Source organism: Cottoperca gobio, chromosome 1, assembly GCF_900634415.1.
Source record: "Cottoperca gobio chromosome 1, fCotGob3.1, whole genome shotgun sequence".
NCBI lineage: Eukaryota > Metazoa > Chordata > Actinopteri > Perciformes > Bovichtidae > Cottoperca > Cottoperca gobio.
This window is the reverse complement of record NC_041355.1, coordinates 18829721-18847561: the sequence shown is the minus strand read 5'-3', so window position 1 is coordinate 18847561 and position 17841 is coordinate 18829721. Positions and strand designations below refer to the sequence as shown.

General features: G+C 42.0%; 1 protein-coding gene across 1 annotated transcript in view; it reads right to left on the bottom strand.

Annotated features, from left to right (window-relative positions):
* The window catches only part of xylt1 (xylosyltransferase I), an 81256-nt gene that overhangs the window by 10012 nt on the left and 53403 nt on the right, over nucleotides 1–17841 (bottom strand). The window contains exons 5-9 of the mRNA XM_029437040.1: nucleotides 16153–16233; nucleotides 14198–14414; nucleotides 13560–13736; nucleotides 8924–9189; nucleotides 4305–4503 (exon numbers count right to left, since the gene is read on the bottom strand). Coding sequence (XP_029292900.1) covers nucleotides 4305–4503; nucleotides 8924–9189; nucleotides 13560–13736; nucleotides 14198–14414; nucleotides 16153–16233 — 940 coding nt within the window. The remainder of the gene's footprint in view (nucleotides 1–4304; nucleotides 4504–8923; nucleotides 9190–13559; nucleotides 13737–14197; nucleotides 14415–16152; nucleotides 16234–17841) is intronic.

The following is a 17841-nucleotide window of genomic DNA, read 5'->3' as shown; positions in this document are numbered from 1 at the left end:
ATGTAGAAACAAATGATATTCCCTCAAAATCTTTCTCTTTAGTGCTTTAAAAAAGAAAATCAATTTAGACAACATAAATGTGTATCATGAATATCTGGATATATGATTTCATCACGATAACATTCATTTAAAGATCAAATTGAATTATCGCCCGGCCTCTGGGTACAGACAAACGTGTTAGCTGTTAGCTAACTAACGTTCCTTCGACGGAGAGACACAAGAAAGCATGTGGGAATATGACTCTGAATACATTACATTCATAACTTATTTTGGTCATTACAGCTGACGATGACACAACACATATTTACAGCCCCGATTCATTTTGTCCTTTCGTTCTTATTTATTTGAGAAGATGGTCCTCTGACATTCATGAGCCTTAAGTTACAAACACTTAGGAACCCCAGGATTTTATCGCTTTAAATGTTGCAATTATTCCTTTTTGTGGATAAGGTATCACTCTCTTGGTGATTAAATTCTACATTTATCTGCAGGTAATGGACAAAACCAACAGCAGAAAGAAATCCTCTCTTCCAGTATGACAGGGAGTCAAACAGAGATTAACTTCATCCCGTTTCAGCCTCCAGCTAATGATGACCTCCACACTCAACCTGTCCCTTGCTGCTCCTAGCCAATAAGCTTTTGGCTTAAGACCAATACCCAATCAAGCCTTATGACCGCTCACCAAGTTGGAGGCTTATGACCTTCTTTTGCTGATCTGATAGTTGTATTTAGGAGAACATGCTTTTGTGGAAGTAATGCTGATCTGGCAACCTCATAGTGACCTCTACCCCATGTTTCAGTTCCTCCCATCTCTCTGCTGGCCTGTTTATTCACACTGTTTATTCACTTGAACCAATTACTCAGATTTTCCACTCATAACCAGCAATTACTGACTGTTAATTTCAGCAGATTTAACCCTCATGTATCCTCTGTTGTTGACCTGACAAACAGAAGCAGAGACTCACACATCACACATTTTAGTTTTCTCCACATATGACCCATGTTACTTATTTTATCCTCTGCTAAATTCCCTATCTGATTTAAACCATAAAATGCTCCCATCTCATAATCCACTTTTCCATTTCTTCCTTCTGACCCTGCAGACCTTTTCACTGCGTAGCCGGCTTGCCGGCGCCCACACCTCCATTAAATAAGACAGGTCAATTCAATTAGGCAGCAGCATGGACAGTCCCAGTCTACATCTGGCCCTGCTTAAAACCATAGGGTATCAAAGCCCCTGGAGGCCCTGTTCAGAGGCTGATTAGTGGCACTTTGTGTCAGGGTAATCAAACACAGGTGCTCACCAGCAGCCCCTGAGGACTCCCCCGGGACACGTTTACACTACTGAGGGACTATAAGACAGTGCTTGCTAATAAAGCTGCACTGTGAAGCGACAGATGAGGAAGGAAGGGTCGAGAACAGAGAACAGGACATTTCCTGCGATGCATCAAAGCAGGCTTGAATTAATAGTTTGACATTTGGGGAGATGTGCTTATTGGCTTTCTTACCGAGAGTCGGATGAGAACATTGATACCACTTTCATGTCTGTTTGATAGATATGAAGCTACAGCCAGTAGATGGTTAGCTTAGCTCGACACAAAGACAGGACATAGGGGGAAACGGCTAGCCTGGCCTGGCCTTTGGAATTATATACCAAACAGCAACTTTCCTCTTTCAGATAAGACAGGAAGCGCGCACATTTAATTCAATGACCAGGAAAATGTTTTTATTCACTACCGCTCCTAGAATTGCCTATGACCTAATTTAAGCTTTTTTAAAGAGCTCAGAGGAGAACCTGTGTGTTTCAGGCGCATCATGTTTATAGTATGTCGATAAATTGTAGATAGATGCTCAGCTCAATAAATATCATGTGAAATGAAAACAAGATAAAACGTTTCTTTAGGCTTCGATAAGGGCTGAACAATTAATCTGAATTTTATCGAAATTGCAATACTGTCTCGTGAAATATCCAAATTGCAAAAGGCGCAATATGGAAAAATACGTGACAAAATATCATTCTGAAATAAGCATTGTGGTGTGCTGCAGAGATGTCCAGGGCAAAAAATCATATTCGACAGACAGAAAATGAGAATAATGATTCAAATTTTGACATTCCCTCCATTATCGTGAATCATCAGCAGTCAATCTACGCAGTGAAAAGGTCTGCAGGGTCAGAAGGAAGAGATGGATTATGAGATGGGAGCATTTTATGTTTTCTATTAAATCAGATAGGGAATTTAGCAGAGGATGAAATAAGTAATATGAGTAATCAACAGGAATGATGATTCATATGTGGAGAAAACTAAAATGCGTGATGTGTGAGTCTCTCCTTCTGTTTGTCAGGTCAACAACAGCCCTATCGTTCAGCACTAGCTCCGATTTTGCATATTTCTTAGACATTTAAATAATTACTCTTAAATGAAAGATTGCGGGGAATCCAAATTAGGTAGAAAACAATAACAATAAATCCTAAACATGTTTGTGTACATTTCACTTAAAGGGTGGACACATTTACAGGATCCCCTTGCAGTGTCCAATACAATAGTGCTGTTACACCTTTTGGAAGCTCATAATATAAAGTTTATGAGGCACTGTCACACAAATGTTCAATCCAGAAAGAGAGACAGATGCAAGCAGCTGATTTTGACAGAGAATCATTCTTCAACTCAAAATATATTTATGTGAGTTCACGGGTTAATTATTGTATTCTTTCATATTTAAACAGTAGCCTTATATTATTATTATTATTATTATTCCTGATACATTGTGGTAGAACGAGGACTAAACCATCAGTCATAGTCAGTCGTTCTACTGTAAAAGATTTGTCCGACAAAGAGTAATACACCTCTCAATGTCAAGTCTGACTTGAGGTGAAATACTAATTTTAATGGTGTGGGCTGTAAGTGGTCCAACACTAAATCATGCTGTAAAAAGGCCTATAAAGGCAGCTGGGAGGCGGCAGCAGAGGAGTGAAAAGAAAGACATATCTGTCTTCCTTTCTATCTAAAGGAGGACAGGCAACTCATTGTTAAGCCAACCATATGGTCTATCTAGCAAACGCCAGCGTATAGCTTTAGTATAATGGCTCATATCTGCTAAGTTAACAAAAAAAGTTACTGCAGCTACGCCATGCTGTTATATTCAAGCTCTTTCTGCTCCCGTTTTGAATGACGCATGTGCAAACTGACTGACTGACAGCCAACGCACAGTGCCAGACAGTGAATGCTTTCTCAGGCTGAGCAACCAGATAAAGCCAAAGCACACATCACTTCTCTGTCACTCACACTGTCCTAGTCTAGACACATACGAGGCTTAGTGAGAGGGACCTGCATGGCGGCGACTGGCCGTCTGGATGTAGGTGAAGTGTAAGAGTGTAGTTCACAGGCACAAACAACACATTCATTTACATCCCTTGTACGGGGGAGCGTCGGCGTCGTGTAGGAATGGATGTCCCAAGGTCCAAGATTATTCTTATTTTCTGACTTTACACAGCCGCAGCAGTGTGTGAACCTTCTGTGTGTGTCTGTTAGCACGTTAGCAGAGCAGCTGTAGCAGCAACAGTTCTGCACACGTGTTTCTGGTCAATTTAAAAGCACACAACTTCTGCATGTCACCGCACCGATATTTAGGGCCCGAAAGACTTTGCATTGGTTCTCCTGTGCAGGTAACTCTATAACCCTATCCACCCAGTTTTAGCAACGAAACCAAACACCATGAGTCTACCTACAAACCTGCGTGTGATAAACTGGAGAAAAAGGTCAATTTACATTCACTCAGTTAATTTTGTCCCTTTAAAAAGGCACTCTGTGTGTGTCGCATCACAGCCGAGCTGCTGTATCCCAAACAGGCGGTGTGGTAAACAGAAACACAGATTAACATAACAAGACAATCAAGGGAAGCGTTCCAGTGTGAAGGTGAGAAGACGTTCTATTAGGAAACAACAAATAAGCAGCACATGGAGCGCTCATCCCTATAAACTTGGATGAATTCAATCAATTTACATTTTACAAGGCCATTACAGGCACCAGTTTAATTGTGTGGGGATACACTGCTACAGTATGAGCCTTTTGCAAGGTCGCCATAGCAATGAATATAAGGCCACCATGGCAATGAGCTGTATGTCTCACCTCTAATTACTCGCTGAAGATCTGTGCTTTTCCTATGTGGTGCTTAGGGTTTTAATGGAACTCATTTCCTGACGCTGGCGATGGCCGACTGATTGCTTAGTGACTCAGGCCAAACAAATGACTTCAATGTAAATTAAAAAGAAATGCTATGTCACGCAAGACAATGTAATGACTCACCTCTGCGAACTGCAACCTGCTGAATGTGCTGCTGGGAGGAGTGGTTAGCTTGAAGTTCTTCTTGGGTGCCACCCAGGTCTCCATGGTCTCCAGCTTGCTCGTTGCCAGATTGGTGGCGTGGTGCTTGACCAGGTATCCCTGGAACTGTTCTGCCTGGAAGTAGAGATGCACTGACACCGGATGACCCATGGGGAAGTACCTGGCAGAACACCGAGAGAGCAGGGATCCATTAGCAAACCTGATACCTGCTGACCTACCGGCTGTGCCACTTTTCAGCGCCAACGGTGTAAGAGGAGGAGAATATCTAGATTCATCTGGATAACGTCTGGAAGGAACCAGCCTTGAACGTGCTAATGCGTGCTCGCAGTGAAGATTAGTAGGGGAGTCAATGTGCGCTGAGATAGTGTGACGTGGTGGACAATAATTCAATGACCTTTAACAGAAAACCAATTGTTCAAAGACGAGTGTCGACCATGCTGATGATTCCCATTAAGCATTGCTTGTTGGATGCCATGCACATAACCAGGGCTTTTTTAACCTTTTTCTTTTACTTCTACTGTAGATCAAATTTAAGTAATGGACCAGTGAAAAGTTTATTAAAGCCCAAGTACCTCTAAGTAAGTTAATAACACACTTCTTCCATGCTAATTATTGCTTTACTGTGTGCTTCAACATGTGCTCTGGGTTTGAAGTGGAAATGATGGTTAAAGAAGACATGTGACTCGACCGCAGCCTTCTGCTAGCTGCAGGAAATTATAGAATAGCCATGGGCTGTATTGGCAGCAGATTCAGATTAGTCAAGAGTTCTGAACACACACAGACAATCCAACTAAACACATTACAAGTCTACGGAAACAAAAGTTGAACTGGGTCAATCCAGTCAGCTGCCGCCGTATGAAGGTCTCGCCCCTCTGATTAGTCTGTTGTTTGTTTGTGTGTCGCTTCGTACGTGGCAGAGGGTCGGCCCTCGGGGTAGCCAGCCCGGGTGACTTCTGGAAAAACAAAAAAGAGGCCAGGGTGGGCACTGCTGGGGAACACTTCGCAGCTGCTCTTTGCACAAGTCCTGATTCCTTTCACGCCCACATTTCTCATCCTTCGCCTCTTTTGCTCCCTTGAATTCTTCTTTATTCTCCCTCTTTTGCAAACACACACACACACACACACACACACACACACACACACACACACACACACACACCGTCCCTCCCTGCTCCCCAGCGCCCATGGCCTCATCAGTATTCCACTAAAGGGCCAGGAGTCAACCCGTCCCGGTAAATGCTACCCTGACAAGCAGAACAGCAAATATTTACACCCACAGGGATAGCAGAGCACACTCCCTCCCCCTCCTACTCCCTTTCCCCTCTGTCTTTCCCCCATTTTCCTTTCCTCTATTCTTCTATCTGCATTTCTGTCTTTACTCTTCTCCTCTAACCTCTTCTCCTTCTTTCATCCTGTTTTTTGTCCTCGTCCTTCGGCTCCCTGCCCCATCTTTCCCAAAAGAGATGTGGCTGCCAGTGTGAGAAGCAGTGAGAAGGGGGTCGGGGAGTAGCATGCACAGAAGCTCCATTCAGTTTTTTACTCCACAGTCTCTCCAATTGAGTCACAGCAGGTTGCTAAAAGAGCCAAATCCCTCTCTGTGGCCTTTTCCTCTTACACTGAGGCGGACCCATCCACACATCTGAATTCTACATGCATGCAATATATGTAGGGGCAACAGATACGCTGTATGGGGCCGTACTAGAGACCTCAGGCCAGGACTTGAATAAAACACATCTGCCGTGACTTAGTTAAGACTTCAAAGCAAAACCTTGATCGGTTTTAATTATCTGACTTCATCAGTAAACATTCCAGATCAATAAAACACAAGTAAGGCCACATCAGACAGGTCTGTGTGGTCATGCCACACACACTGTGTATTTTTTTTATTTATACTTTTATTTCTCCTTTTTGTCCAGCTTCATCTTAACGATGCCTCTGCAGCTGTGACTCAGTGGAGCTCAAATGGTTTGTTTGCGATTTCCTGATTTCATAATCTACTATCATATACTTATCTTGCAACACATTGGAGATTGTTAACCCTTTTGACTATATATCAGGCCAGTAATTATGAGAAATAGTGTATTATACAACTGGTGCAGTGATTAATTTATGACACGGCATAGACCGAGCAGGACTGGTGACACTATGTTCAATTATTACATCATATCAAGCCTCGGGAAATGTAGATTATTGTATATATTATATGACAGTGTATGTTACAGATAACATGGATATGTTGGGTTAGCCCCAGTGTGTGCCTCTCATGTATTACCATTACATTCAAGTCACACACAAAATATAACCAATATAACTGAAAATGAATCATTTTGATTCACACATATTAAGCAGAGGTGCAACTTCAGGTTAAAACTCTCTGTTACTGTTCACCAGAGGGGATCTTGTTGTTCATTTCCAGATGGTTGCAGGTTACCATAAAATAAAGCATGTATATCCTCCTGCTGTGCTATTGGTCATTTCAGAAAGGTGGGCACATACCACCTAAATCATTCTTTTTTTTATTATGAACCCACCTTCTCATCTGTGTTTAATGAGCTCTATCCAAATAAAATGCAATGAAAGAATGTGGACTCAGCTATGTAGAAAACCTCATTAAAACAGCTTTGCAAGCTTTCAGACACCTCATAGACTTCAGCCTGACTTGTAGTTTGCATATAAAGACTTCAGACTTAACCCAAGAGGCTTAAAGGAAAACTTCACCCCAAAATAACCATTTGTATGTGGGTTCCTCACCCCGTGTAACCTTGAAAACTTTGTGCAGAATAATAAAAGGCGTGTGAGGAAAGCTTTCTTCACAAACTCAGGGAACACGGGGTGAGTAATCGACATACAAATGGTCAATTTGGGGGTGAAGTATTCCTTTAATATAACTCACACATAAGGGGACACATCTGCATGCATTTGTTAACTGGATCCTGTGTTGACACATATACACCTAAAACACTCAAACACATGAGTTCACTTCAATTAGTGTGTGTAGAGGAAATACATTCACGTGTAAACACAGTAACATCAACAGCATCACTCTTGCTTGCATAAACACACACACGCATAGAAAACCTGCTCTACATACACACAGACGCACACATTTACATTAGTTCTCTCTATTTCCTGCCTTTTGACCTTTGTCAAGTGCTTTTACATGTAAATGTCGAGGTTTGCTTGTTTGCCTTAAGGAAATTATTTTTTTCTCAAAGGCCCATTTCCTGGCAATGACAGATTTCCCGCTCTCTGTTATACATGCAAACACCCCAGAGAACCCCACCCCACACACACACACCCACACCCACACACACACACACACACATATGTATGTAACCAAGTTGTCCCCGGCCTGCTCTCGCCCTCTCTTCTGTTGAGTAGAAACATCTGTAGCCGATAGATGCTTTTGAGGATTGACAGATGGAAACATGCTTCCTTTTCTCTGCTCGGCTTCACCCGCAGGACTTTACAGAACACTCACAATGCAGCAGCGCAGGGGGGTGGACGCCCAGCTGTACTGGAGCCCTGCTTACTAGCAGCAAACCTTCTCAGTACAGTAGATTTATTCCAAGATGCCATCAGTCAGCTTACATGATGATTTTTTAAACTTTCCTGGGTAAAACAATATGAATTGGCAGCTTGGATGACGGCCAACAAAAACTACAGCAGATCCGATCTCAGCGTGTCTCCATATATTGTTAAAACGACTGCTTTCCTTCATGCTGCGTTCTGTATATTTTTCCCGCTATCATGTCTCACGCGGGGGGAAAGTCATCTTAATGTTTATTGATGTCGTTAAGATGAACATAAAGATGTCATCTTAATGTTTGCCGCAATTGTAGGTGTCGTGTTTGTTGTTTTATCTTTTGTTTTCGAGGTAAGGCGCTTTTTATGAGATACACAGGGCTTTCTCTCCATCAACAAATTAGCAGTTTACACCTCTGCTTTCTGTACTGAATCGGCATATTTAGTTTGTCACTGTTTTTTAATCACTCTGCGTGTGGGTTTCGTCGCTTTGCAAATAAAACTACAGAAAAAGCTAACATAAGATGCTCCTACACCAGATGCTACTGAAAACATATGCTGTTGAAAACCCTCACTGAAGTACCTGAAGCCTAAATGTTCCATTTGGCCATTAAATATGAAATATGAAAGCATAGTGTGGTTTTCCCTTTTCACTTTAACCACACACTGTATGTTAACAGCACTGGAATTTATATATATATATCCACTTATAATAAACCGGCCTGAAGAGACAGCTTTCAATGCTTTGACCTATATAGCCTCATCATCCCTGGGATAAATTGACTCAGTGTCATATCATGTTGCAAAATGAATAGCATTACCCAGAGTTCCCAGCTGCTGATTGGAACTATTCATTGTTATCCTATTTTCCCCGACACAGAGGATGCATTGACACAAAAGGTTTTTAGATGTTGTGGTTTCTCGTGCTAACACGGGTGTGGCTGGCTTCTAAGGAGGAACAGCAAACTGAAGGGCACCTGTAGATGTCGGTGCAGGTGCGTCATGATGCTGTGATGAAGTATTTGCACAGGCGAGTGTGTGCTAACGAGACTAACCTGCAGCTGTGATCCTTGGGGTTTCCCTGCAGCGAGGCGGCAGCTCTGGCCAGGCCCAGCCGGGAGAACGAGTGGAAGTACGTGAGCTGCGTGTCTGACAGACTGGCCACGCCATCCGGCTCGTCGTACACGCTCTCCCAGTACGAGTTTAGAGCCTGCATTCCCTGGGGAAACGGTCCAAACAGGTAGGCGTCTAGCTGGTTCACTATCTCCTGGTTCACGCTGGCTTCAAACTTCCTGGCAAAGAAGGTGGGCCGCACCGTTTGCTGCAGAGGGAAGGGAATATGACAGCAAAGCAGGGAGAAAAGAGATAAAGAGGAGGAAAAAACAGAGATTAGGACATGGTGGTGTGCCAGGATGGCAGGGGAACATATGATGTGTTAGATGTGTGGAAGAGACGTGTGGGTAGAGAGAAGAAAGAGGAGGTAGAGGAGAAGGTAGCAGATATACAAGGAGGTAAATGTTTTCTGTATGGAGATGTGAATTCATAATTTCATACATTACATGAAAAATAACTCAACTCGACTTTATTAATTTACAACCCAAAGTGCTTCACATAAAAAACAACAATTAATAGAATTTAGCAAGACTTCACATTTCAACAATAAAATGGTAAAAACCAACTAATAAAGGTAATTAAATAAAATAACAAATAAGCACCAGGGATAAATAAAATGATGTAAAACACAGAGAGAGCTTGTCTTTCTAACATCCAGAGGCAGTGAGTTCAACAGTTTAGGGACATGAAAGCAGACGGCAGAGTGCCTTCTGTTTTCATCAGTACTTTTATTGGACACATAAGGAACATTTCAAAGAAAAGCGTTGGAGGACTTTAGTGATCTGGCCAGAACATAAAATGAAAGAAAATCTCTGATGTGTATTAGAAATGACTCTTTCGTATCTACTTTTCATTATTTTGCAGAACAAATGCTCTACATCAGGGGTCTTCAACATATTTCAGGCCAAGGAGCAGGGACCCCCTACTGTATATATTGTATAGAAGAGGCAAATGTATTTTAGTTCACCCCTCTCCTTTCCTCCACTCTGTAGTGGCCCTTCGTGAAGTACAGCGGAGGAGGGTATGTGAATGCGCAAGGCAAAAAAAAGAATTACATTTTTAAATGTTTAATTGTATTGCTTTATCTACCAACAATTTCCCAACCCCCCTGCAATACCTGTTGAAGACTATGCTCTACATGACTGTGAGGGCTTGTGAGGTGATTAAAAGGGCAGCACCAATTTAGCATTTTACTTCTATAGACTCACTATGGACAGTTTAAAATATTATTTTTAATTTTCACACGCATTCTTCCTCCTTGTCAAAACCTGGTGCCTACATTACCCACAACACCACTCGAAGGCCAGCAGTCCACCAAAATGTGTGTGTATATGCATGTGTTTTGAACGTTTTCTAGTGTGTCTGGCTCGACATCATGACCGCGCCTGTCAGTGCCCGATCCGAATCCGTTACTTATTCAGTCTCTCTTTCGCACTCTCAAACCAGAGTTGGTGATTGTTGGAACAGCGGAAACAAACAGTTTTGATGAGCTTGAATGAAGTGTGTTTTATGCTGATCAGCGAGGTAAAATTACCCTCCAAGACCTGTAAACATGTGTAAATATGGGGAAAAGTTCCCATTTAAGAAAAGCATGTCTGTCTTTTAACCTTTCCTGTATTCATCCATCCAATCACCATCTCTTTTCTCAACAGCTCTTTGTATTTGCTGCTGTCTCGCCTCCTCCGCTCCACCCTTATCTTTCCCACACTCTTTATCCCTGCCACACTTTTTCTTATGTGGTTGATGGTGCGTCAAGAAATATGCCGCCTCCACAGCTTGGCCTACACACAAAGACATCTTTTCAGTCCCAGACACAAAACTATTTGCCGGAACCGTTACCCAGCAAGGAACACCTCGGTGCTACCTGCTAAAGAAAAAGACCTAATGAAGTACACTTCTCTCATGCCGGAGCGACGACTGTGGGATGTTGGTATGTCGCTTCACACGCTACAGATGATGCATTAAAGGAATGCTTCACCTCCAAAATGATTATTTGTATATCAGTTACTTACCCCGTGTTACCTTGAATTCTTGAAGAAAATTGAGTTTTTCTCGCATTCCTCCACGGTGAACGGAAACAAAACAAAAACTGAGAAAACTTGATGAATTGAAGTAAATGGGAGCTGTGCTTAACAACACATATATATATATATATATATATATATATATATATATATATATATATATATACAGACAGTATATACACAATTCTTATATTGAAATATCCATTTACAAATTCTCACACAACTCGTGCAGTATAATCCAAGTCTCATTTATTCAGCCGTGTGCTCACTCACTTCCCAAACACATCCAATTTAAAACACTTCCTCATAAACGCAGGCGCGCTACTCGTCCGCAAATTCAAGGTAACACGGGGTGAGTAATTGATATACAAATTTTAGGGATGAAGTATTCCTTTAAGCCTCTGTGATCGGCTATAGATATGAAACGAAACACAAAGGGAGGCTTTACACATTCCCAGATTGTGTGCGTTCTGACATGCCCTCGGTGCAGTCGGCGGAAAGTAGCAACCTGTCACAGCATGTCTTCCAACACACTTCCCAAATGCACCTCATTCTGAAACACATTACTAAACAATGATGCACCAAGACAAAATGCACATTCTCCAGAAGAAGCCCTCCCCTGGTGAGTGCACTTCACCATCACTGTGGGGGAACTCGACAGCACCTTGAATAATTCTTCTCATCTGCAAACCAAATTGAAGCCTCCTTTACTTGTCTGAATCTTCCACAGTGCTAAGGTTTAAAGGGAAACTCGGATCGTGTGCTCGATGGGACAAGTCCTATTAATACCGGAGCCTGCCTGCTTCTTTGTTCCCAAGGTTGGACTTCACTGATACCAGGGTGCCAACCAGACCCAGCAGCAGAGCCAGGGACTGTGGTAATGTGTTGGCACTGAGCTGCCACAGACTGAGGCCAGACAGACGAGTCTGGCGAAGGAAGAAGTGAGGTCAGCTTTGAACAGTATGTGAAGGACAGGAGAGACAACGTGAGTCACAGCACTTATATGACTCAAAGTGATATTTAACCGTAGCAGAACATTTTCACTTTGTACCTTAGCTTTTACTTTTTAGGAGCATATTAAAAGTCAAACTGCGATACTGACTTTCTCTGAGGTCACTGCCATTCATTCACTTCCATTTGAAAAGCTAACTAACCTTCTCTCTCTTATACTCAACACAAAGAGGATAATTACTATTACATTTTTTTTCCGATCTCAGGGTCATACTAATCGAAACATAATTTTGCACATATTGATTGTGAAAGCTGTGGGAACGGGCTGGATGCGGAGGTTGGGAGGACAGACCTTGAGGCCAGAGAATTTAGAGATTGACTGCCGCTGATTTCCCATGACTGACTGAGGCGCGTGTGTGTGTGTGTGTGTGTGTGTGTGTGAGCTGCAAACATCCGCTGAAAGAGATGTATTCTTTTCATTTTCATTTTGTATGTTTGTAGGTTCATCCGATGTCTACAACTGACATCTGCTGTAAGATATGGCCTACGAATAAAAGTCCTTCACTTTACTCCTACTCACAAGAATACAGTCTATTGATCTAATGCATTTTGCTGAAAGATGCTTCATGATATTTATTTATTCTAAATCTAGTCTTTTGACCGCAGCCTTTTAGCTTAGCCACATTGCATTACACTACACGTACTGTTTGTGCGCATGAAAAATAAATCTTTAAATCCTTATATTACATGACTTTTCTTTGGAATTTTTCTGATCTTTCTTTTGATTTACACATTTCCTGTAATTTCATCCCTACTAGCATCACGTGTTATGTAATAGCTACTGGAGATATTAGAATGACACATATAGCATGTTGGGCAAATACATTTGTCTGATTGGTTATATTGCTCTGAACATACATGTGATTAATCCTCTGATCGCTTGAGAGCTCCTCTTAAAGGTTCCTCCTGCACTTCATCCGTAGAGGTAAGTCACTCAATAAATGTCTTTTTCTTCACTTTTAGTGAAGATTTTTACTCCTAAGCTGACTCTTCTTTTGCAACTTTATTTGTATAGATATTTTCATGCTTAAGAGTGGGTTGATAAAACAAGACCTAACGCTTCAGTGTAATATGTAACGGCTTACATCTTATAGTAGGCACATATATACATGTATACATATATGTATATATTGATTTTTCCAGTATTTTACATAATGTTCATATTGTGCCCTTGAGATAAAGGCCAATGTCTTCATTCAGTTTCACAGGCATTTGCAGTCCAATCATCCTGCAGCTCTTTCTGTGTGACAAATGTCTTGCTAGTATTTCAGAGATATTCGAGCTGCCCCATGAGTTCATCAGGATTTAAAAAATTAAAGAACGCACAACAAATATTGAAAGGATCAGCACTGCCTTCAGCAGTCCCTCCGAACCCTTTTTATGAATTAACATTTTCAAATTTGTTATGAAAAATAGAAAAGTGTGATTCTTACAAAATACGGGGCCGATCTACCACTGCCGCTAGCTCTGCTTTAGGCCACATGATTGATCATAGATGGATGCCAATCCAAAAGATTGTCTCCACGTTAATGTTGTGTGTTACCTGGAAGCGGTGGAAGTCTGCAGGCTTGAAGTCATTCGGAGAGCATCCGCACCAGTCGACGATGTGCTTGTACTGGCACTTGCAGCCCAGTTTACGGTTCCAGTTAGTGATGCGCAGGTTGTTATCCACCATGCTCTCACAGTGGGCGCTGTTCTCCAGCACCGTGTGGAAGAACGACTGGGTTATTGAGAAATAGGAGACAGGGGGGAGAGGAGGAGGAGGAGGGGGAGGAGGGGAATCACAGACAGAAACACAATATTGGAAAATCGTATACCTTTTTATTTTTTACAGCATTCAATTCACAGAGAGGAAATAGAGTAGCAGCAGCAGACACTGGAGATTCACAGTGCAGCTCATGATAAACATCCAATTTCCCAACAGAGATAATTCAGTTCTCATCCAATCCTTGTATACGGTTGGAAAGTCAACCTTTACATCTTGCCTCGATTTTATGATTTTATGTCCGCCCCCAAGTTCTTTTTCCCTTGCACATCTAACACAGCGATGAAAAGAGAAACGTGTACACTGTTTCTATACGCGATGCAGTGTAAGTACAACGCAGCGCTCCCCTGTCAGTTGAAGGTTAAGAAACACTTGAACGTGTGATGCGTGTGTGTGTGTGTGTGTGTGTGTGTTACCTCTGCTGGCAGCAGAGTGTAGGCGTAGAAGCGCTTCATGTTGGTGACCAGGTCATCCTTGGAGTTGATGACATATTCGATGAACATGCGGTTGAGAAGGAACCAGTCGGACCCGCCGTCCACCGAGATACCTTCTGGGATTTTACGGTCGCCCAGCCTCCACATGTGGGTGTCGCACTCAAAGAACAGACGATCCAGACCCTGCTTACGGATAAACCTGCCGAGCACACAAACACATATGGTTACATCACTGAATGTAATGAAATATGCAAAACAATGAGGGCTTTTATTTTTATCAGAAAAAACAAACAAACATGCAGGTGAAAATTAGACTTCAAAAACACCATTTGCATAAAAAGAAGCACTCTGCAGTTCTTGTTGTATATTTAAAGGGACACTTGTTTATAACCAGCAGCTCAGTTGTATTTTCTTTTGAGCTGTGCCTGTTACAGAAGGCCCTTGTTGACGTCAGTGAACATTGTCCTGTATCAGGAGAAAACATTTCAATGCTTTTTATTAAATCAGGGTGAAAATTGAAAAAAAAATGAAAGAGCTGAGCTGAAATAGACACAGTGAATATATGCTCAGGTAGAGATTACAGATACGTCATCCTGACCTTCTGAACACCAAAACCCACCAGCAATTTGAAAAACACGTTTTCTTTACTAAGGAATCAAAGACAGAAACTGAAAAAAATTGCCATTATTTGGATTTTGAACTTTCCAACGGTCCTTGAACACATTATGTGAGATGAATGCTTCCGTTATGAAGAGCAACCAAATCTAAGACATAAATAGAGATGAGTCAACAAAATCACTTCTACAAGTCTCATTCAATTAACCATTTTCTACACTTAGTGCAACTGGGAAGCCATGAATAACTCGGCTGAGATCAACATTTAATTCCACGTGTGTTTTTTCTATATTTTTTTATGGTCTCTGGCATTTTAACTGTTACTGCACAAAATGAATGTTTGAGTTCTCCCTACTTCTAACCATCGGGCTGTTTCCATCGAGGGGCAGGACTTACACACTGCAGTGAAAAACAAGTGAGTTAAATGTGACAGGAGCAAAACAACACCCTGAAACTGCTTGGGGTTCAGAGGTTGAACACTAATGGTGATTAGTTTAGGGTTACAATAGTTGTACATCCAAACATTACTTTAGCAGACTTCGTCTCCTCTCCTTTGCCTTGAACAACGTGACAAATGTGTCATTCCCACTTGTCACTCCACACTTTTATCAGCAACATGAAGAGTGACACCCTCCCTGCATAATGGATGGTGTTACTCCTGCAGACGTATCGAGTGACGGGATCGACGGAGGGAGTCAGATTCAGGTCAGCCAGGTCACATTGTTCCCTCTGTTACCTGAACGGTGACAAACACTGTTGATGTGTTGACCTTGTGGCAAACAAACATACGCAGACGACGTTTTAGAAATGCACTCGTGCATTTTTACAGTTTCAACCATCACATCACATCACGATTGTTGTTAAAACTGAATTAAATCATAAACACAACTGCACTGACTAAAATACTGTTGACTACAAATAGAAAAAGGTACTGCTGAGTCAGGCTGACTCATGCAGCCATGCTGGCTCATTTTATTTTCTATATTTTCATGTGTTTTTTTCAAGGGGTATTTTTGCCCACAGTGTCAGGCGATGACTGGTTTGTCGCGGGAGTGTGATGAGGAAGAAAGTAGAAGACGGCAGCAGGAAAAGGGCGTTCTGGCAGCGACCTTGCTAGCTCACCCCACCAAGAAGGTTAATTAATGAAGCCACAGATGGGAGCTAATTGTATTATGATTCAGTGACCAGGCCGTGCTGGCAGGAGTGCGCCGTGTGTGCGCTTAGGTGCTGCTGTGTGTGAGTAAGAGAGGCAAGAGAGCAAGCCAGAGAGTAAAGAGAAAGGTTGTAGTGTTAAAAAGAAGTTTGAAAAATGTGCATCTCACCTGGCGTTGTCCCTGCCGTGGGACTTGATGAAGTTCATGTCTCTGTATTTGGACAGGAAGGCCACCAGCTGTTTGTTGGTCCTGAAATGGAAGAAAATGACTTACTCTTGACTGGGAAACATATGGGGAGATCTAGCTGGAACATTGATTTTGCAGTACAGTATATTATATGTTTTGGAGGAAGATTATGCAAATGAATACATCTGTTACTGGTTGCTATAAAAAGAAGTTCCTGAAACACAGGGAAATAAAAAATACTTTCATGTGTCCCTGTCTCAATTGTTCAGTTATCTCTTGTTATATGCTAAAACATATACTGTATATATACTTATATATGTATAAATAAAAAAATAAAAAAATAAAAACAGGATCTGAGCATCGTTATATTAAAGCCCCTCTCTTTTCTCGTCCTGAAAAGTATTAAAATACTATTGATGACTTGAACTTGGGAGCTTGTACATAAATGTGTCCAATCCCATGTCGTTTGAGGCGACTAGCTAATCTTTCCTATCATATAAACCCACACTGCGCCGTCAGCTCATGGCGTGTAGCTGGCAGAGCGATATCATGGTCAGAGGTGTCTGTTTAAATCTCTTTTATGTTTTGTTTAAGATTTTGTCAAATTCCTTAATTTCTTCCTCGTCCTCGTTTACATTTTCCCGTGGATCAGCGCTACGTCTCATGTCCCTTGGACATTGAATATGAACTAAGAGGTTTCGGACTGTTTCACATTTGCGATTTGGTCTGGCGAAGTCGGGTTAATTTCTCCCTTAATGGGAAATCCAAAATCTATGAAACAATTATCGTCTCAAAAGTTGTGAAAACAAACTCAGCACAGTGAAGATGAAACATCAACGTCAATAAGACAAACACATTTTTGAGTGAAGGGGAGGTTTCAATGTCTAGGAGAAAGATACTTCAGATTTGGGGCTTTAAGTCACAACTAAAGACCTTGGCTGCTCTCAGTGTCAGCCCCTCAGTCCTTTCACTCCGTTAGAACTATTTAGGATTATACAAAAGATTGTGCTATCCATGATTTTGATGAATGTCTTCGTGCTGCTATTACACTATGGAGCAGTGTACTCGCTCGTACACAGGGCAGACAGGCTAAAAGCTTTGCTCTGCAGGCTATGCCACAGTCAATGGCTCTAACATTTCCTCTGTGGTGGAGCTTTTCATCATGACTTGGCTTGCCTGACTAAAAGAGCAGCGCAGCTCTGGTAAAAAGCTCAAGGATCATTGGGGGGAGGGACAAGCGCATATTAATGTCATTTTCTCTTCAAGGAGCAATTTCACAGCCTGGGGGGCTTATCTTAGGAGGTCCTGAGCCATAAAGCCTAACTGATGATGTGCTGCACAGACACATGCAGTCTTCTCTGTCTCTACTTCCCACACACATGCATACACGCTGTGTATCTGCTATGCACACAGACAATGCAATGTACATGCACAGAGACACACAAATGCTTGTCGGCTCGCAGCCACGCACACACACAGCGCAAGGGGAATTCATGTCAAGCTTCAGATTTGCCACCTGAGTGGTCACCCCGTCCACTGGGTCTAGTTTGCTTACTGTCAGCCCTGTGGCTGCTCTGTCTCACAGTGGTATTCACACGCACATATTACTGTAACACACACACCGCTGTGAGTTTCAACTCCACCTGGTACCTGCAAAATGGGCACATTTTC